This window comes from Pezoporus occidentalis, unplaced genomic scaffold (genome assembly GCF_034315485.1).
Source record: "Pezoporus occidentalis ecotype Australia unplaced genomic scaffold, CSIRO_AGI_Poc_V1 ctg218, whole genome shotgun sequence".
NCBI lineage: Eukaryota > Metazoa > Chordata > Aves > Psittaciformes > Psittacidae > Pezoporus > Pezoporus occidentalis.
Genome location: NW_026914051.1, coordinates 400,890 through 423,267, shown reverse-complemented (window position 1 = coordinate 423,267; position 22,378 = coordinate 400,890). Strand labels below are relative to the sequence as shown.

At 39.6% G+C, this 22,378-nt stretch overlaps 1 protein-coding gene across 2 annotated transcripts in view; it reads right to left on the bottom strand.

The window, feature by feature from the left end:
• EDIL3 (EGF like repeats and discoidin domains 3) overlaps positions 1-22,378 on the bottom strand; it is a 274,356-nt gene that overhangs the window by 102,239 nt on the left and 149,739 nt on the right. For both annotated transcript variants that reach the window (XM_062619997.1, XM_062619998.1), the window contains one exon: positions 405-586. In XM_062619997.1, coding sequence (XP_062475981.1) covers positions 405-586 — 182 coding nt within the window. The remainder of the gene's footprint in view (positions 1-404; positions 587-22,378) is intronic.

Sequence of the window (22,378 nt, the reverse complement as noted above, 5' to 3'; positions counted from 1 at the left end):
GAGCTCTGTTACAGCCAAAACCACATTAAAGCACTCTAGAATAATGCCCAAGGAAAGCCGAATGTGTCAAAGTATCCTTACCAAGAGATATTGCTGCAAAATGCTACTAAGGAAATAATAAGCAATGTAACATAATGTGGAAAGCAGCTTTTTCTAAGTTTGTTTCCATAGTTTAGAGCCACAATGGAACATATGAACACGTTTTTTAGATATAAAGATTTGTGCATTTGTGAAGTCAAGATTATTACTGTTTTGCAACTAATGGTGCCTTTTAGTCTGGGCCTCTTTTTTTTACAGTGAATAAGAAGCTAGCTGTTAGTTTACCACTTGTCTCCATCAGTTTCTTAAGTGACTCTGGCAACTGAATCAAGGGGATTTTTTTCCTCCTCAGCTCCATCTGTTACCTGAATCCATGGCCATCTGTCATTTTCTGCAGCAGTCCAAGCATTCACAAGACCCTTCTTATTAAGCCGTGCATAGTATGGGTACCACTTCTGGAGTCCGAAAAGAGCCCGATGAGTGGATGATGCAGTAATTTGTTGGTTTGACACAATTCCTCCTTCTATTCCTAGTGGGCCAGAGCATCCTGTGAATGGAAACAAGGAAATAAATGAATCCAACTGAAATTATCAACTCTTCTGAGTCCCAAGTGGCTGTAATTGCAAACAGCATACAAACAGACCCAAACTGTCATGTCAAATACTTTATTAGAAGAGATTTAAAAACTCAAGTAGCAGGTGTACTTGAGTACAAATGTACAAAAATACTGCTTGTAAATAACTATTCCTATTTCAAAATTAATGAAATTGATTTGGCTTTCAATTTCTTTAAGTTTGCTCTCTCTGAAGAGTTATGAGTTTGGGTTGCATAGATCCAATGACAAAATGATCCTTAAATTCAAGTACGGAAATAACTCCTAGAAGCAAATTTAAAAGTCTGTAATTAACGATCTTTTGCTTCGTGGGTCAACTGCACTTCAGCAAATCTCAACAGAATACTTACACTTCTGATTTTCTCAGAAGCATGGCAGTGCTTCACCTCAAGCAGCACCCAAAAATGAACTCTGAAGTGGTACTGCTACAAAATCCTTACCCCATGTGGGCATAAGTCATCAAGTCATGAGTCAAATTCCTCATTAATATGAAGGTACAGAGAAGAAAAAGTGACCAGCGCCAACTTGCTGCTCTTAGCAGAAGCTGAGGTAGGCAGATGATGCTGGGAGTCACTGACAATACAATCCTCAAGTACTGTGCGTCACTGATAATGGAGACAAAAGCTAAATTGCAGTTTTAAGCTGATTATGGGAGGACAAGCATGTGGGTGTGCTCTGGAAAGATAAACAAAACACCCACACAAGTGCAGTTCTGAACATGCTCCTTCTTAAAGGCAAAAAAATGGCTTACTTCCAGGATATGTGTAAATGAAATCTTGGCCCTGCTGAATTAATGACTGACTTGCACCATACAATGATTTCATCCACATCTTTAACAGTCCAGGAATCTGGGCTAGAATATAAAGTTTAGTACTACATTTCTGCGTTATGTATCAGCCAACTATAATGTCAGTGCATTCAGCACTTGACATTCAGAACTTGACTCTGCTCATGCTGCACAAAATACAATAAAATGCATCTCTCTCCTGCTGCTGTTCCAGGTGTGTAGAAGCACCAGAAGAAAACAAATTCTTTGTCACCAGCATAGGCAGGCTCAATACAGGATGTGTTCAAAAGCCCCATGTATGTTGTAAAAGTACTGTTTTTCATTGTGCTATCAAGCACTACTTAAAAAATGAAAGACCTGCTCAAATCATAGCTCTGTTTCTGATCTTTTCAACTAATCACAATAAATTCCTTTTGTGTATAAAGTGCTGGCAAGTCAGAGGTAAACTATTCTACTTTTTTAGGGAAATGGTGCACTTTCAAGAGTTTTTTACATTTACTTACTTAAATATCTTTGTCTTTTCACAACAGAAAAAAAAGTGCACACGTGTGTTTATATGTATGTGTAACTTGCAAACACACAGATGTACATATAAGACTGATTCCAGCTTACCATGAAATCAACCACCCACTTACAGCTATCCTGAATTAATAATGATTTAAAAAAATAGAAATGTGAGAAAACAGAAGGTGGCTTCCAAGAGGAGTTAAAAAGGTGGGATGGAGGCTTGACAGATGCTTTAATACTGACATGGAGCATGAACCTGTATTCTGTCTCCTCACAGCAAGGATCATGAGGTCAGGACCCTGTCAGCTGTGCTAGTGACCGAACAGGAAAAACAAGTGCATGAGGACAGGGCCCCAGCATGTATCAGGGCCAGTTTTGAGTGGGGTCCAGAATAATGGTATTTCCTTTAGCAGGTAATTTTCAAAAGAAGAACATGCATTTGATGTCACAATCCTTCATCTCCTATAGACATCCCAGATTTGGCAGCTTCTGTTTAAGGCCCAGAACTTTCTGAAAAATTTTGATTTTAAGGCATGCTAGTTCTCATGCTTGAGATGCATTAAACAGTATTTGAAATATGTGTGCATTCCTTACAAAAGACAGGTGAATTTTCCTTTCTAAATTGAAGGCAGTCAGATTACCAAGTACAGCACTTAACTCTAATTTGTCAGCTATAACTGTATACAGTCAGAAGTGTTTACCTTCCTCAGCTTTACCAGGATTATTCCTGAAATCCAAAGCAAACCTCTACCTTCAGGGAACAGGTATTTCATTGCACAAGCTTATATGAACTGCAGTTCCAGTTTTGGTTTGTCATGTTTGTCAGTTTTTCAGTGCAAGTTAAACACAAGATTTGCCACTCCCGCGTTCAGTTCAAACAGAACAACACGAGATGCATGTGAAATATTACATTGGATAATAATTTCTAAGCAATATTAACCTTACAACCTATATATATATATATGCACACACTGCTAAGACCTGTCTTTAGAGTATCATCTTTTTCACCTCGCTGAAGGGCATCAGCTCATTCTCATAAAATGGGAAACTTAAATTAAGCAAAAGTTTAATCCTGCTCAAAGCCTCTTTGAAGGTCCAAAACATGGAACTGGGAATGTACTCTGACCACAGCAGTGCAGATGAATTGAGCAATTCAAATTAAGCAAAAGTTTAATCCTGCTCAAAGCCTCTTTGAAGGTCCAAAACATGGAACTGGGAATGTACTCTGACCACAGCAGTGCGGATGAATTGAGCAATTCCCTAAGCACAGCCCTGGCAGATGGGCCTTGAGGAAGCTCACCCAGGGCCATCTCTTCCAGAGACTTAATATACCTCCACATGCACCATGAGGGGTTTGGTTTGTTTTTTTTGAGTAGTTTTACTTTGAACTTGACCACACAAATTTCAACCTTCTGTTTCACAGCCAGGTCAATCTGTATTTCAGGATTCAAACTCCTCAGTCCATTTTAATAATGCTAAGTACATTTCCTAAATGATCACACTATTTTGCTTTCTTTCTTATTTATTGAACACCCAGGACTTCAGCAGAAGTTTTGCCACGATTCTTTGAGTAAGCTCCTTTCACTGTTAGGACTGCATGTTTACCCATCCTTTAGTTCTTTATTTTTAATCAGATACTATTCGACAAGAAAACCTTTCAATATCCTTTCTTTAATCAGTTGTTGAAAACATTTTTGGATATTCAAATACCACAGAGCAAATGGGCCTGTCTTAGCCATATGCTAATTCCAAATACTCCAATAGCTTTGTGAGTCATGTTTTCTCCTTACGAAAGCTCTAATGGGGCTATTACTCTCTGAATTCTCACGAAATTTAGTTCGCCTGAAAACTCTCAGCTGAATAACCCACCTCTAGATCCATTAAACATCTTGCATCAGTAAAGTACTGGCTACAGACTAGCCTCTTCCCAAGATACTCAATTTGAGACACAAACAATACTTTCCTTCAAGTTAAAATATCAATTATTTCTTTTAGTGCTTAAGAGCTGTGATAGGCCATAGACTACTAACAATGAAGGAAAGAAGTAATTGCAGCTTTTAGAGATTGTCTTTGAAGTAAAACAGATACATATTTTGCAGAACAAGTACAAGCTGTATTATATTTTGTTGTTATACATCTGCCTCTATTAAATCCACAGTTCATTTCACAAAAATCATGACAGCTTCGGAAACTGCAGTCTCCAAGGGAGTAGTAATATCACTACAGTGATGCTGTACAATTCAGTGTGGTCAACATCAGTCATTAAATAGAAAACTGGTTTTATTAATAATGCTGACACACCGGGTTATGACAATAGGCTTGATGCTAGAAACTTGAAAAAAATAACCAAAACCCAGCAATTAAAAAGCTGGCTGACACATTGATAATAGAGATCCTTGACAAGGAAGATTTTGTCACCTGGAGCTGTTATTTTAGTGTCATTATAGCAAAATAATAACTCAAGCAGTATTGGTTTTAATCCTACAGTGACAATTGGTATGTACCAAAGTAATGATGCTTCTTTTGTTCTCACCAAACATAAGCCTTTGTCCACAATGCCCCATTGTCCTTGAAGACAACAGAACATAAAGGTGTACCAATAACTACATGATTGTGAATAGATCCTGTGAAGGATGGGAAAAGTCAACAACACAAAGTGAATGATACATTTATAATTTTTCAGTTCTCCAAAGAATCCCCACCAACTCACATGAAGATGGCATGTTTGTAAAACTACCTTGAAGGCTTCTTTTACAATCTCAAACTTAACTAGATGTGACAAGTTATGTACTATTTTGCACCATAAAGCAAATGATCATTAGTCCAGATTTCACTTGTAGACCAACAGTATGGGGACCAAGTAACCCTGCAGGCAAAGATCAGTTCTGTGCTTCCACCCTTGTATTTTACAATAAATCCCTCCTGAACAAAAATATTTGTGCAAAAGGAAACAGAAGGTTTTAGTCAGCCATGTCTTTTACACTGGTATCTCTTCAGAGGTAAATTAGAATGGGGGAATATGTCACTGATTCCCCCTCTTAACAGGAGCAAGACAAACCATTTAAGATAAAGAATTACTACAGTAGGAGATAATAAGCAGAAAGCACTGGGTAAACATGTTACTTGAGTACATTTAATTTGGACTTTTATACTGATGTCAGTCCACAAATTAAACAAACCTCCAAATGGTTTAAAAATTGAAAATGTGAGGATTATGCCTCTGAAACAAAAGAAAGAAAGATTTCTTGTTATTGACGATGAAACATGCCTTCTTTGCAGCATGAATATATAGCTTTCATTTTCTCCGTTCATTTGTCTCTACCTAATATCATCCAAACAAACAGATGCAAAATTGAAGGCATGCGGAAAACAAATCTGCTTTAGACATCTGCAATCCTGTCTTTCTCCAAGTGCCTCATTTTCTGGAATGAGATTACTCTGGCTGCGCTTAGCATAGCACGGTAATTGTGCTGAGCACAAAACTGACAATGGGATTACGGATGACCTCTGATACTGCAGTAATTAATGCTGCTCTCCACCATGTAATCTAGGCTTCAGCCTCCTCTTCATCTTGTTCTTCCTGCCACCCACACATCCTTGCCCTGTTTGTTCTGTCAAGGATAGCTCTCTTCAGGTAACAATGGATTTGTTTATATTGGAGTTGGTTAGATGGATACAGACAATCATTTAGCAGTCTGCTATTATAGTGCCTGTCCATATGTAATGTATGAAGCAGTGTCCTTGTAAAGCTTGTTTTTTTCATAGCCATGACACAATAATGTTCAAATCCTCTCTTCCTTATACATACTCTGTAAAGTGCCTTTTACAGAGAAATGGCTGCGAGATACAGCTTCTCTTCCTACTAGAAGTGTCAGTAGACCCTATCATGGTTTTAGTGCAATGGGAATTACAGATAACTACTGATATTGCAGTAATTAATGCTGATACATGCATAAACTCCTACCATGCAATATAGGCTTCAGCCTCCTATTTATTTTTCTTGTTCCTTCACACAGATGCTTTGGCTCTTTGACTATAAGCATTTTCCCACGCTGGCCTGCAATCCAAAGGGTGGGATTCACATCCCTCTAATGAACAGCCAGAGGCATTTTTTACACTGAGCAAGTCTGCAAAAACTTAAGACTTCCAGGATAGTCCAGGAGCATATGAAGATGACGACTCAAACAATGAAAGCAGATTATGTCTTTTTTCATATAGTGCTGCATCTGAAATGCAGGGATGTTATTCGGACTAATTTGCTTAGTTCTAGTTTGACAGTTTCTCCATTATGCTCTTTGAATAGAATGGATAGGATTGTAAATTCCTGACAAAAAGCACAAGGATTAACGAACGCCTGGGGAACTGCAACATACGGCACAGTTGAAGAGGGGAGCTATACAGCAGGAGTACAATTAAAAGAAGATAACATCTTCTGATTTAGGAACTCCCTAAACTGAAAACTGATGGAAGCTGGAAGGAAAATACAATGGAAGAACCATTACTTATTGCTTGTCCCTTGTCTTACACTCATTCATTAAGCATTCATTTCAAACCACTGTCCAAGGCAGGACTATTGGACTGTCATCAAACCTAGCATGGTTATTGTTACGTTCAAAAAGAAGGGTATATCTCAAATCTTGCATCTGCAAAGCTGTCATCAGAAAAGTCACTTAGTCACTTTTTTTTAGTATTGCTCCATGGTGATTGTTGCCCCTATGTCTGCGCTGAACTCTATAACATTAATGTTATTGACAGCATCCCACAACATGGTCCAAATGCCTTTAATGGAACTGGCCCGTCAAGAGGACTTCCAGAACGAAGATAAGCTGTTTGTGGATCCCTATCAGAAAAATACATGGCTTCAAATGATCTGGAAAAGACTCTGCCCCAAGACATGTCACATCCCATTACAGCTACGCCATTTCTGACAGATGTTTGCTAAATGCCTTTTTTTTTTTCCAAAAAAAGCTCCACTAGTGAGCATTCAACAATAAACATTTGTTGATAGTGTTTGACTGAAGTCCCACTTGAATCTTTCTTATTCCTTTTATTTCTTGTCCTGATTCTATGAATATGAACAACAAAGTCCTCTTCTTAAAACAGCCTTTAGTGTATCTATCTCCTCTCCTATTCCTTTCTACCTGGGGATGACAAATAGCCACAATTTACACTAAGCACATGGCAGCACAATGTGAAAAAACACAGCCATCCTTGACACAGGGGTTATTTGACTAAGTGGACACACATCCTAAAAGCTAGCTGAGAATGCAGAACCCAGGAAAATGATCAGCTGAACCTCGACCATGACACATAACCCATACGGCCAATTTACAGCCACAGCGTAAAACTACTACCACTCCCTGGTGATTTCAGGAAGAAAAAGCCCCATTGTCAGGAACCAAAATGCTTCCTGAGTTTATACCACTATTCAGGTAACTGCATACAGCAATTGAGTCATACACATTACCCTTATATTATTTTGTTTTCAAACAGCAGTTACAAATTAAAACCAAAATTAAGTTGCAGTAAGGAGTTAAGTTTCTCTCCTTTGCTGAGCTCTCACAGTATCACAGTATCACAGTATCACAGTATGCTGGAGATTGGAAGGGACCTCAAAAGATCATCTAGTCCAATCCCCCTGCCAGAGCAGGAACACCTAGATAACGTTACACAGGAATGTGTCCAGGCGGGCTTTGAATGTCTCCAGGGAAGGAGACTCCACAACCTCCCTGGGCAGCCTGTTCCAGTGTTCCGTCACCCTCACTGAGAAGAAGTTCCTTCTCAAGTTTAAGTGGAACCTCTTGTGTTCCAGTTTGCACCCATTACCCCTTGTCCTATCATTGCTTGCCACTGAGTAGAGCCTGACTCCATCCTCGTGACATTCCCCCTTTATATATTTATAGACACTAATAAGGTCACCCCTCAGTCTCCTCTTCTCTAAACTATAGAGACCCAGCTCCCTCAGTCTTTCCTCATAAGGGAGATGCTCCACTCCCTTAATCATCTTGGTTGCCCTGCGCTGGACTCTCTCCAGCAGCTCCCTGTCCTTCTTGAACGGAGGGGCCCAGAACTGGACACAATATTCCAGATGGGGTCTCACCAGGGCAGAGTAGAGGGGAAGGAGGACCTCTCTCGACCTACTAACCACCGCCCTTCTAATACATCCCAGGAAGCCATTGGCCTTCTTAGCCACAAAGGCACAGTGTTGGCTCACGGTCATCCTGTCGTCCACTAGGACCCCCAGGTCCCTCTCCCCTACACTGCTCTCTAGCAGGTCGTTCCCCAACCTATACTGGAACCTGGGGTTGTTCCTGCCCAGATGCAGGACTCTACACTTTCCCTTGTTATATTTCATCCCGTTATTCCCTGCCCAACTCTCCAGCCTGTCCAGGTCTCGCTGGATGGCAGCACAGCCTTCTGGAGTGTCAGCCACTCCTCCCAGCTTAGTGTCATCAGCAAACTTGCTGATAGTACACTCAATTCCCTCATCTAAATCATTGATGAATATATTAAATAATACCGGTCCCAGTACTGACCCTTGAGGCACTCCACTAGTTACAGGCCTCCAACTAGACTCAGCCCCATAGACTACAACTCTCTGGCTTCTCTCCTTCAGCCAGTTCGCAGTCCACCTCACTACCTGATCATCCAGACCACACTTCCTCAATTTAGCTGTGAGGATGCTGTGGGAGACTGTGTCAAAGGCTTTGCTGAAGTCAAGGTAGACCACATCCACCGCTCTGCCATCATCCATCCACTGTGTTATTTCCTCATAAAAGGCTAAGAGATTGGTCAAACATGATTTCCCCCTGGTGAAGCCATGTTGACTGCCCCTCATAACCCTCTTATCCTTGATATGCCTTAAGATGGCACCAAGGATAAGGTGTTCCATCACTTTCCCAGGGATGGAGGTGAGGCTGACCGGTCTATAGTTACCCGGGTCCTCCTTCTTGCCCTTTTTGAAGACCGGAGTGACATTTGCCTTCCTCCAGTCCTCAGGCACCTCTCCCGTTTCCCAGGACTTGGTAAAGATGATGGCGAGTGGTCTAGCAATGACTTCCGCCAGTTCCCTCAGCACCCGCGGGTGCATCCCATCTGGACCCATGGATTTATGGATGTCCAGATTGCTCAACTGATCTCTAACCCATTCCTCATCGACTAAGGCAAGTCGCTCCGTCGACCTGACTTCATCTAAGGTCTCAGGGGTATAGGGCTCTTCAGGACTGCCTGCAGCAGAGTAGACAGAGACAAAGAAGGCATTCAGTAACTCTGCCATCTCTGCATCTTCTGTCACCAGGGCACCCATCCCGTTCATCAGTGGGCCTACATTGCCTCTGGTGTTAGTTTTGTCTGCTATGTACTTGAAAAAGCTCTTTTTGCTGTCCTTGACCCTTCTTGCCAGGTTTAATTCTAAGGAAGCCTTAGTCCTCCTAGCTGCCTTCCTACATCCCCTAGCAGCAGCCTTATATTCCTCCCAAGTGGCCAGCCCCTCCTTCCATGACCTGTAAACTCTCCTCTTCCACTTGAGCATACCCAGCAATTCCCTATTTAGCCACACAGGTCTCTTGGCCCTCTTCCTTGACTTCCTACGTGTCGGGATGCTCCGATCTTGAGCACGGAAAAAGCAGTCCTTGAATGTCAACCAACTATCTTGGGCCCCTTTACCTTCAAGCAGCCTTGCCCATGGGATTTCCCCTAGCAATTGCTTGAAAAGGCCAAAGTTTGCCCTGCTAAAGCCCAGGGTTGCAATTCTACTTGCTATTCTCCTAGTCCTACCACACAAGATCCTCAATTCCACCATCTCGTGGTCGCTGCAACCAAGGCAGCCCTCAACCCTTACTGCTTTGACCAGATCCTCCTTGTTAGTGAGGATGAGATCCAGCAGCGCTCCTCTCCTGGTCGGCTCATCCACCATTTGCAGGAGGAAGTTATCATCCACACACTGGAGGAACCTCCTGGACTGCGGCTGGGTTGCCGAGTGGTCCTTCCAGCAAACATCAGGGAAGTTAAAATCCCCCATGACGACCACGGCCTGTGACTGTGAGGCCGCTCTCAGCTGCCTGTAGAAGGCCTCGTCAACTTCCTCACCCTGATCTGGTGGCCTGTAACAGACACCTACAACAGTATCCCCCCTGCCAGCCTGCCCCTTAATTCTCACCCACAGACTCTCAACTCGCTCATCATCTGTCCCCAGACAGAACTCGGTGCATTGTAGTTCCTCCCGCACATAAAGAGCAACCCCACCACCCTTCCTGGCTGGCCTGTCTTTCCTGAAAAGGACATAGCCCTCCATGACTATATTCCAGTCATGTGAGCTGTCCCACCAAGTCTCTGTAATTGCCACCAGATCATAGTCTCCTGACTTAACACAGGTTTCCAACTCCGCCTGTTTATTTCCCATGCTGCGCGCATTGGTGTACAGACATTTCAGGGAGCGAGCTGAGCACACCGATTTCACCCTAGGATTATAGGAGGCCTCCCAGTCTTCATTAATTCTGGAGCACATATATTAATCTCTATGTAAAAAAATTTCAAGTTGGCACTGTGAAAAATAACATTTCTACCATATTTAGGTACTGACATTAATCAGTTTTACATAACTCATAGACACTTAAACACTACTAAAATTAAACTTAATGAAACTGAAATTATGGAGTAACATTAAAAAAACTTCTAACAAGAATTAACCTACATTCATGTTATAGAAGGTAAATTCATAGGAGCTTTCGAGTTGTGCTACTAGCTATGTGGTCATAGTTACACACTTACGGAATAGCAGACACAGACACCAGAGCCCCTATTACCGCATAATAGTAATCGATTATCTTAAGTTGCAATGACATGAAAAGGTATGTGATTCCAAGTCCTATTTACCAATCCCAAGATTTTCTGGTGGATCTGGACTTGAGCAGCTGTGTGTGGAAGAAATTTGTGTACTTGTGGATCTATTAATTACCTCCTTTACTTTAAGCTTAACTTAGGCATGTGAAAATGAAAATTAGGAACTCACTCTCATTTAAAAATAATCTTTTTTTATCTGCTGCTGCTGAACCTTGTGAAATCTGTGCAATTCTCCCTTCCTTAGGTATTGATGGAAATACTTATTCGAAGAATGGAAGAAAACTCAGCAGCTTTCTAGCTGTGTTAGGAAATTTGCTAATGAAACAGCATTCTAAGGGAGTTCAGCCTGAACTCAGGATACCTACAACTTTCAGAGTTCCTTGGTTTTATATTTATATTCATCTGCCTTTACTGACATGCAGGTTTGTTTTTTTGTTTGTCTGGTTGGTTGATTGTTTTTTGTTTTGTTTTGTTTATGGATTATGCAACACAAAAACTTTATCTATGTGGCAAATGCATTATACTGTAGTGTACCCTCTCTTCTCCCTGAATTAATTCCAAATGACTTTTTTTTTTTTTATGTCATGGAGCAATAGTACTAGAAAAACTATCAATTTTAACACAGAGTGGATGAGTATATCTTAAAATGGTAATATTACAATTTCCAGGAGCTGTCAGCACTCACGGGAAAAGAAAATCCAAGCTCAAGAATATTCATACCAGTGCAGTACTGAGAAAGTTCATATTCTGCTTCTCAACTGGAGTAAGAGGTATATAAAGCATATATACATTCACAGTCTTGCTAATTTCAGAGGTAATGAATTAAATAGCAAATTTCACTTATTTACAAATTTTGGCAACCCTAATTTGAAGGCAGCTCATGACACATGTACCTATATGCTTAGTGACTGCTTCTCAAAATCAGTCCCAAAAATCAACTTTAAAAAAAAAAACAAAAACCCAATAACAACAAAACAAACCTAAACTTTTTCTTGAAAGTAAAACTGGAAAGACAAGACACAGTTACACAGAAAGACAAACTGCATTTTCCTAGTCGATTTAAAATGGAAATTAGTGGATTAGAACATCAGAGTAATTAGCATGCCTGCAAGCCAGCCAACCAAACAAAGTAAGCATAGGGATGCAATCCACATGACCAAGCTTCAGCTATCAAAAAGCTACCTATCTGCCCTGCACTAGCTGCTTAGGCTCCTTGTGTCATCTGTGGGAAGAAACAGGCAACTCCAAACCACAATTTCCATTATTCCATTATCTGTTAAGAAAGTGTTTAACACAAATATAATCATCTTTTCTGCACCTACTGACCAAGGAACAAGTCTAGGTCACTACCTTCAATTTACTGCCGAGGTTTAAGGACTAAATTTAGTTAATCTGATGAGTTTTAAAAACACTGAAAAGACATTACTTTAAAAATACAAGACGGCATACTTTCCTGCAAAGCTAGAATTACTAGACAGCTAGCATTCTTGGGTTTTATGGAAAAAAGTCTTTTAAAAACAGATGCCAAGGAAGAAACGAGCGTAACAGCTAATGAACAACTTTCCAGACTTTGATTTTTTTCTGTTGAAAAAAATGATCAGAAAAAAGTTGAATGTGACTTTGGAATTGGAATTCTGAAGTGATATACCCACAGAAAACCTCAGAAGGCTATTTGCTATACAAATACTAACCAATCCTCATTCTGTCTGTATGACACCTAAGGTCAGTGGTGATGAATCCCAGGGGTCAAAACAGGTGTTCTAGTGAGTTTGTGGAGGTCCATCTATGAAGACGCTAAAACCTGACTGGATATAGTAGTCCTGGGCAAAAGGCTTCAGCAGGGAGGCTGGACTAGATGACCTCCAAAGTACCCTGACAAGCTCAACCTTTCTGTGATTCTTTGCTCTGATTCCAGCCTTGCTCTCGTTCCAAGTGGTCCCAACCCCAGGTTCTTCTCAGATCAATGCTCACAAACTGGTAAATCCCAGCATCAAACCAGCACAGACAAGCCCTTTCTGGTTAGGAATAATCTGACATTGTTCTGTTGACTTTGGAGCGTTAGTCATTTACAATGTTTGAGGATTTATCCCTGAAGTACTTCACTTTATCCAGCCTTATACAGAGCTACATTAAATACTACTATTGCTAAAACAAATTGTTCATTATCATTTTTTTTCTTCTTGGGAGGCTTCGTAAGAAGAACATTTCATACAAATGTACTGGCAACTACATATCCTGGCTCATTATGCGATTAGTTGTCCCTTTGTTTGGCTTCAGTAGTCCAACAGCACTGGCAATTGACACAGACACAGTAGATGTATTTCTATACACCTATTTTTTGAACGCATGGCCTCATTTTTTTTTTTTTTTTGTCAAGCACATTCTTACTGCCATCTCACTGGCTCTTGAGCTCATGATAGGCTTTCTTCCTCCACTGGCTGCTTCTTATGTCACCTTTTAAAATACCACTTTTAAATGCAAGCAAAGCCTAAGCCCTCTACTGTCCCTTTATAAGTTTTGTCAAATCCTGCCAAGAGAGATGTCATACCTGGATTCTGGACTACTGAAGCTCTGCCTGATCTTTTGCACTAGTTACAGGAAACACATGCTGACGCTACTTTTATTTTTTTGTTTTTACAGTGCTAACTAATTATGGTTAATTTGATGCCCACTTATGTCATATGTACATAATTGCTTAATGATATTGTTTTTTCTCAGTACCTGCCTGTTCCAAAAAACAACTTGAAAAAGAAATAACAAACAACAAACCCAAACCTTCTCTTGGAAGCAAAACTGGAAAGACGAGATAATAGTTGCACTATTATCATTACTATTATTTGCACTAGACAAACTGCATTTTCCTAGCATGTCTACAATGAAAATCAGTGGGCTTACAACATGAATGTAATTAGCATGGCTGCAAGCCAGCCTGATGATGAGAATGATCATTTGACAGGAGGAAACGATGTGTTCTTCACGTGGCAAATCTCATTTTGCTGCCTGAAGACAGTCTTTCTGTCCTTGTCGTTTGGTGTGTTCTTTTTTTTTGTCCTTTTCAGCAGCTGTTCCTAGAAATGGCAGTATTTATCGTTATAAGACGTATTTATTGAAATTGCTTAAAAACTAAATTTTTGAATGTATTGGCCTACTCTTTTTTTTTTTTCTCAGGCACATTTTTACTGCTATCTTATATGCTTTTGAGTTTCTTACATTTTTTTTTTCCCCCAACTGGCAGCTCTTGCTTCTTAACATCATCTCTTAAAACATCACTTTTAAATACAAGCAAAGCGAAGTCCTCTACAGTTGCTGTCACACAGAGGCAGATCTTCACTTGAACGAATTCTAACGTGTGCAAGATCTGTGCATGGAACACTGACTTTTTGCATTTTATAACTCTGCAGATTTCCAATATTAATATCATCATTGACTAAAAGAGATGGTATAGGTCCAATGTTCTGATCTGAGTGATACTGAGTAACTCAGTTGTAGCAACTCGTCTTAATTGTTGTTCTGAAGACTAATCCTCCTGGCAAGACCAAATCAATGTTTTCATTCCCACTGAAGGAATTTAATCAGCCCTTCCACTGAGACAAGGTAATAGATCATGTGTTCCTCTTTCTAGTCCATTGCAACACAAAATGAAACAACAAAGTAGAATTTACAAACCCCTATTTTATTTTGCACTTCAGTAGACCTGCAGAACACATAATGTCAGTGATTATTTTGTATACATAAAAGATAAGAGTCACAGGTTTTATAACTTCAAGCTGACTCCTAATTAACTACACAAGGGAATAGAACATTTTTACCCAGCCCTGGTAAGTTTATAGAGCCATTCAGTCCTGAAATCAGAAGGCGTTTATCTCCATGTTTTCTTCACAGATTTAAACCAAAACAAAATGGATTTTCTTGACCTGTTAGCATTTTAATTATTACTGCTCTGATTTCTGAAGCATGATTCTGAGTATGTTAGCAGACAGCGCGGTACTACAGCACTGAGGTGAAGCATACGATTAATCTTGTTTCATGCCTTCACATAAAATATGGTATGCCAAAAGCAACATCTTTACCGATTTGCATCAGTAGTGGCTAATGAGCACGCAGACATTTTCAGAGAAGCAAACTTTTCAAACGATGTTTTGTGAAGCTTCAAGTCTCTAGGAAGTGACATGAAAATGACGTGAAACAGAAGACAGCTTTTCAGACAGTAATGGGAAGAACTGCTACATATTTGCTGATATGTCGGGAAGAGATTAAATGCTTTTTATATGCTGATGTAGCATTTCAGCCAATGGCAGTACATTATTCAGTTATCACACTGGTCAACACAGTTCATGTGTGTAAGCAGAAGTAATCAAATATAAAGAAATTGGCCGTTATGTTCTACTTCCCAACAGAGCCATTACTGCTAAGTGACTATCTTGCACTTCCATTACCAAATCCTGTCCTTCATACTTTTATAGTATGGTTGTAAAACTCACTTTGGCCTTTACATGCTCTACAAGCTCCACGATGAGAACACAAACTGAAAATAAAGTTAGGCAACTCTTAGATAGTCTGAGTATTTAAAAAATGGAAGCAAAAGGATTTTAGAGTTCTTTCAGCACCTAATAATGACTTCTTTTTTCCAGTGGTAATGTGATTTCATGACGTAGTATTTTTAAGAACTGTATCTAGATGAAAAAGCTATATTTAGGGATTACAGATCAGTGCTCTTCTCCCATCTACAAAAAGCAGCTGTAGGGTGCACTGTGGGAACTACAGGAAGAGGAGTCTACTTCAACATCTTGTAAGCTGCTAAGTCTATAATTAAGATCACCAAGTACCTGGATAAAGATAACCTGCTGGGAAGACACCAACATGACTTCTGAAAAAGGCAGTCCTGCTTCATCTTGCTGGGTTCTTTAATGGTGACAATACACATAGGGATAAAGGAAATATAGTCAAAACTGCACACTTGGATTTTTCAGAAAGCATTTAATAAGGGTCCATGTGAAAGGCTCTTGCCAGGCAGTAGGTAAAAGGCCCTGCTGCAGACAAGCTAATTTAACTCTGTCTATATATAAACTATATATGTAACATGCTATACAGAGAAGTCTAATTAACAAACAGGACGAGGCTTTTCAGCATGTAATGTCAGCAATGGGATCCCCCAAGGATCATTGCTGGAGTAAGTTTTACTTATCAGTGACCTGGAGGAAAGTATGAATGGGGAAACTGTCCATTTTGAAGCTACTAAGCTCTCTTGATCAAATACCGCTCTAATTACCAGCAGCTCCAGAAGGACATAGAAAACAGAAAGAATGATCAAAAAGGTGACAGATGAACCCCAACGTACACAAATGCATGCATGAAGAAAAAATAATGTGCATGCACACGTAGACTTGGAGGAGATATGAGCAGAACAAATGATAGGAACTGCCCAAGCCTACATTCTCTTCTTAAATGATGTTTGTCATTGCCACAGAGACATGATGCTTAGCCAACCAGACAGCTGAACTCTCTGAACTAAATTGATGGGGTTTTATGTTCTTAAGAAATAACCAATGAAATGACAGTGAAATTTAGCTAAGAATCCATGACGTTATTCATGTAGTCTATTTAAAAACAACTCCCCGGGAAAACACACTGCATACATATTAAGTATAGCTGTTCAATTAAGAACAAACTAGACTTTAAAAACCTAGGGTTTAGAACTCATCTCCTTTAATACCATTTATAGGCTCTTTACTCAGTATTCTGTAGGAAACCTAATTATCTGGCAATTTAATATTATAAAGAAAAAAAGTTTTTTAGTGGATTACCAAGAAGAGGGTTGTATTTCTAAGATGGCACACTGAGAAACAATATCTCCTTTCCTGAAATTCCTCCTCCATAAACATGGTCAATGATGCTATTAGCTGTGACTTTTTCATTCCAGCGCTTTATATAAGAGATGGAAGGTATTAGAGAACACCATCAGCTGACCAAAATGCAAATCTTTTAGCATTTTTCCTTTGATAAATGACACATAAACATTTTAATTTATTGTGGATAAAATCTTCTCACCTTATTTACCAAATTCCTAGATACTGGAAAAAAATAGATTGATGTAGTAACTGTCACTTTCAACTATGTAAAGAGAACTATTCACAAAATGTTAGAACAAAAGGCAAATGGGGAGTTATCTGTCAGGAATAATGAATAAGCACAACTGTGTTTACAAATTCATCTTGATGCATTAGGCTCTGATAGCCGAGTAAGAGCCAGGAGACCCCACTATGCTGATGTATTAAGAAATTCCAAATAAAGTTGCACATGTCAGAATTACAGTGCAATTACCACAGTGAAGGTCTTTCTTTGATTCTTTTGATTCAATAAAGTACCAACAGAACTAAACTATGATTTTATTTATCCATAATGACTTCTGAAAAAAACTTTAACATTATGTTATAAAAATTTACACATCTATTAAAATCCCCAATTATCTCTTTGTCCCATGTCCTCAGTACCAGTACAGAAAGCTCACACAACCCTGGAAACTTCTTAATGCTTATCTTGTCTAAGTCTCCCTATGTAAAATTTGTGACTTCAAATCCTTTTGGACTAACACAGATCATAATTTTGCTATGTGGGATGCTGATCTGCTAACTTAATTGCAGTTACTTGCAGACTTGCATGAAAATTGCATGAAAAATGCCAATTACATCAGAGACCAGAAATCTGTTTTAACTCAGGCCCTTTCGTTGGTCACAGAGCAGCAGGGTGGTATCTCTTCTTTCCCAAGAGAAAACACTCTTCTGCATTACATCCCTTATGCATGGCCACTGTGGCCTGATGCATTTTTTGCTGTTCACAAAATTTACAGTTTTCCTCAGCTTTTCATGTTGGCTAACTTATCCAACTCCCTAGACAGTAACCAATCTTGGTGAATTCCTTGGGGTCACCTTATTGCTCTTTGCAGCATGGCAAAAGTAACACAAATGACACTAGGCCAGATGATGACTAACAATTAGGCTTTCCAAACTGAATCAAACCCCACTTCTAAAGTCTGTTAAGGTGTCACTCACTCAAATTCACATCTGTTGGAAAAGTTAAAGGCATTATGAAATAAAAAGGTGGAATGACCAGGAGGTAAGAAAAAGAAAAGGAAGAGGTTTCAGTAATCACAGAAAAATCCATATTCAGCTTCCTGTACAGTTGTGTTACTGCTATCCAGATGAGAAAAGACATGTTTTAGAAACACTGACGAAAAAGAAAGAATCTTATTTGCACACAGTGGATGCTAGGATTAAAATTTGCTTTCAGACTTGTAAGAATACCAGAGAATATTCCTCTCATTAATATTTGCTTTTGTCTAACTTTGATTTAATGAATTACAACATGGTTACTTTTCATGCTGTGCCCAGGATGAAATTTCGAAACATGGATATGTAAAACTGAATTGCATAAAAATAAGAACACAGTAATCATTAAATTAGGTTTCAGCAACCTAAAACCATAAATGGAATTTGGTATTATTAGAATTAACAATAGATACAATATTAAAAACTACACACTGAAACAGATCTTAACTGAAAGCATGCAGTGCTACCATCAATTTTACAGATTTGGCAGCAGAGGAAAATCGTATTTATGGGTGAGGTCTAGAAATTGGTTTTGCTGGATCAGTAATCTGGATATTGCTGGATATTAATCTGCCCATCAGTTTTAAAGGGTGGAAGTTTAGTATAATATGTTTCTGCAAATTACATTTCTAAGTAACTGCACCAAACCAAGAGCTGGCCAAATTAAATTTAGCACTAATACCAGAAAACAGTCACTGATTGGAGAGGACTTTGAGCAACTTGGTCTAGTGGAAGGTGTCCCTGCCCATGGAAGGGGGTTGGAACTGAGTGAGCTTTAAGGTCCCTTCCAATGCAAACTATGATACAAAGAAAAAGGGCTTGAATTAAGAGTAATTCCATCAGCCTTTCCTGGCATCCATACAGGCATGTCATTTGCCTCTGGCCGACAGGCAGTGAATGACAGTCCCATGCTGAACTCTGAAGAGGCTAGAAAGCAGGTTAGGCTGTGACGAATAACATGCTGCTTCTCCTAGCACAACAATCAGATGCTTGAGATATTCAGAATTTCTTGTAAGATCATTTAATGGAAAGCAACAAATGAGCATGGTGTTGTTCAGGGACTAAAACAGATGTAACCTTCTAGCATCACTCACTGCCCCCCTACCTATCTTACACATCATTATTGCACCATTGCCTGGGACATGAATTTGCTGGACTCTCCGTCTGTTCAAAGCAGCAGGAGCTGTGGATCTTGCCCCAGTGGGAAGTTAATCACTAAACACACGCTATTTCCTTCTCCTTCTGAAAACTGCAGGTGAGAGTTGTGCTGATCCTGGAGATTTAAGTTCATTTAGGGCTCATGTTATCACGTTTTGTTCTATCCTCTCTTTAGTTTATTGGATTTTCACAGCTTGGCTCGAATTCCAAGTCCAAATGAATCTTCAAAATATGAATCAACTTTCAAATCTCCAACTTTTGTAAGGTTTATCCCACACTTCACTGTAATTCTGCTTTCCTGGTTTGTTAACTACTGCAGACCTCAAGGAAGTTTCATTATGAGGAGTTTGTGAGGCTCTAAAGATGATTTTCCTCTCATTGCTCATTTCTGTATTCACCAAAGGGTAGCAGCAGACTAGACCAGTCTGACTCAGATGGCAAGACACCCTCCATGTTTAATCTCTTTTGAAATAAATTCTGTATCTTAAACATACTAAGACCTGAAATAAAGCATTTGCCAATTGAACTAGAATGTGAAACATAAATATGGCCCTGTGACTTGGCTATTGGGAACTTTGTTGAGCCTACTGGAGCTGTAAATTGTCCTTTTCATAGATTTATAATCATTAGATTTATGATCATTTTATTGAAGGTGTTTTTCCCTACTTTTACGGGTTTTTCTGGTCTCAATAACTGGTGATTTGTTTTCAGCTTGCTTTTACTGGCTTTTAATTACTTTACAGTACCAATTATTTACCTGCGAATTATTTTCCATTTTTGCAAGGTTGTAAAATAACAATGGGCATTATTGACCAGACCAGGAACTTAGGAACTGTAGAGGCTACTTTCAGAACAACAGTATGCTGTAATTTTTCTTCTAAGGCTTAAAAATGCTGAAACACGGATTGTAGGCTTTGCCATACATACAAATGCACAAAAAAGTTCTTCCAACACAGGAACAGTAGATCACATTTATAAGTACTTTTTGTCCTCTACTTTTTCTGAATGTCATATTGCTCCCTCACACAGAGAACTGCAGCTAATGGCTCAAGGTCCAGCTGGAGACGAGTGGAGTCATTCAGGGGTTGGTGTTGGGACCAATCCTGTTCAACACATGGATCAAATCAAGTGGGATTGAACAAGTTTGCTGATGACACCTAGCTATGTGGTATGTTGATGCGCTGGAGGGAAGGGATGCCATCCAGAGGGACCTGGACACATTTGAGAGGTAGGACCATGCAAACCCCATGAAGTTCTACAAAGCAAAGTACAAGGTCCTACACCTGGGTAAGGCCAATCCCAGGCACAGCTTCAGGTTGAGCAGAGAAGAGATTCTGAGCAGCACTGCAGAGAAGGACTTGGGGGTGTTGGTCGATGAGAAAATGAACATGAACTGGCTTCAGTGTGCGCTCGCAGCCCAGAAAGCCAACCGTATCCTGGCCTGCATCAAAAGGAGCATGACCAGCAGGTCGAAGGAGGTGATCCTGCCCCTCTACTCTGCTCTCGTGAGACCTCACTTGGAGTACTGTGTGCAGTTCCGGTGTCCTCAACATAAAAAGGACATGGAACTGTTGGAACAAGTCCAGAGGAGGGCCACGAGGATGATCAGGGGACTGGAGCACCTCCCGTATGAAGACAGACTGAGGAAGTTGGTGCTGTTCAGCCTTGAGAAGAGAAGGCTGCATGGAGACCTCATAGCATCTGAAGGGGACATACAAGGATGTTGGAGAGAGGGACTCTTCCTCAGGGACTGTAGTGATAGGAGAAGGGGTAATGAGTTTAAACATACACGGGTTAGGGCTAGTTTAGGTTTAAGGAAGAAGTTCTTTACTGTGAGGGTGGTGAGGCACTGGCATAAGTTGCCTAAATAAGTGGCAAATGCTCCATCCCTGGTGGTGTTCAAGGCCAGGCTGGACAGGGCTTTGGGTGGTGTGGTCTACTGTGAGGTGTCCCTGCCTACAGCAGGGGGGGTTGGAACTAGATGGTCTTAAGGTCCTTTACAACCCTAACCATTCTATGATTCTATGAATATAGGTTGAGCTCATGCTCTAAGTATTGACACAACACAAAAGCCGCTATAGCACTGTATGACTTGACTTTTAGTAAGAAGGTGATTAAATGTATAAAATATGTCTGTTGGGTCCTAAGGACTTACCTGACTATTTTACAATGAGTTTCTGTCAGGTGTCTGAGTATAGATTCTATCCTCTACTGCCTAATCAAAGTAAGATACTGAGAAATGAATTTTCAAAGGGAGACATTGCTGTACAGTACAACTGCAGCAAGATTAAAATGTACCCAAAGGCACAGGGCTCATGACTTCATTTTAACATCAAACACTGAGAGATGTCTCATTTTCCTACTGTATTGAAAGGAGGAACTACAATTCTGCTCTGTTTAGCCTAATTTTGCACACTTTTGCATCTTACATGGTATATCTGGAAAAAGAAGGTCTGCAGCAGAAGGGCCAGAGTGTGCTTTTGTTCTTTAAAGACTCAATATGAGAAATGTTAGTTTGATTAATATTTCTCACTAGGTCATTGAAATGCCTGGAAAACATTTCAGTGTTAACTATGTGTTCTGCTATTTCTATAACATTTTCTCCCTCTTTGTGCTATTAAAACAACACATGACACAGAAATGTTACCCAGACAATATTCCCAGAACAGTGTAGCCTCAGCAAACCTCAATGCTTTTAGCAAGAGATTCAAGATGGATTTGCCCAGTGCAAAAGTAGAAATTGTGTTCCATCCATGGTTAGCTGAAGTAATAGTTAAAAATGCATATAATGCACCACTCTCGCTATTGATATATTTAGCCTGTCTTTCAGAATTTATAGAACATCTGTAATGATTTCTGGTTTTATTCTTACAGCATATTCAAAAAAGAACAAATTATCAAGACTGGATTAAAGTTGTATTTAACATGTAAAAGTATTCCCTGTTGCATTTTCGAAATAAGTTTGTAGTATGCTTTTGTTTCAAGATATTTCTGTAGTCCATGGAGGTCATAAATCAAGTGTTACCGTTAACTTTACATTAAATTGATATATTGTTTTTAGCCAAAGTATTTTTTTCCATTCTTCCTTTTGATTGAGATTTAACCACACACTATTCCCTAAATCAGAAAGGACATCATATGAATGATTTGTGATATCAATCTACCCTAAGTAGATTAAGAACTGAAATTATTTCTCTAAGGGTAATATTTGTGTGTGTGTGTATATATATATGTGCATATATATATACATGCATATATATACAATATACATACACACACATACCTATGAAATCTCATTTTTTTTTTCCCATGCAAGTCCTGAACTTG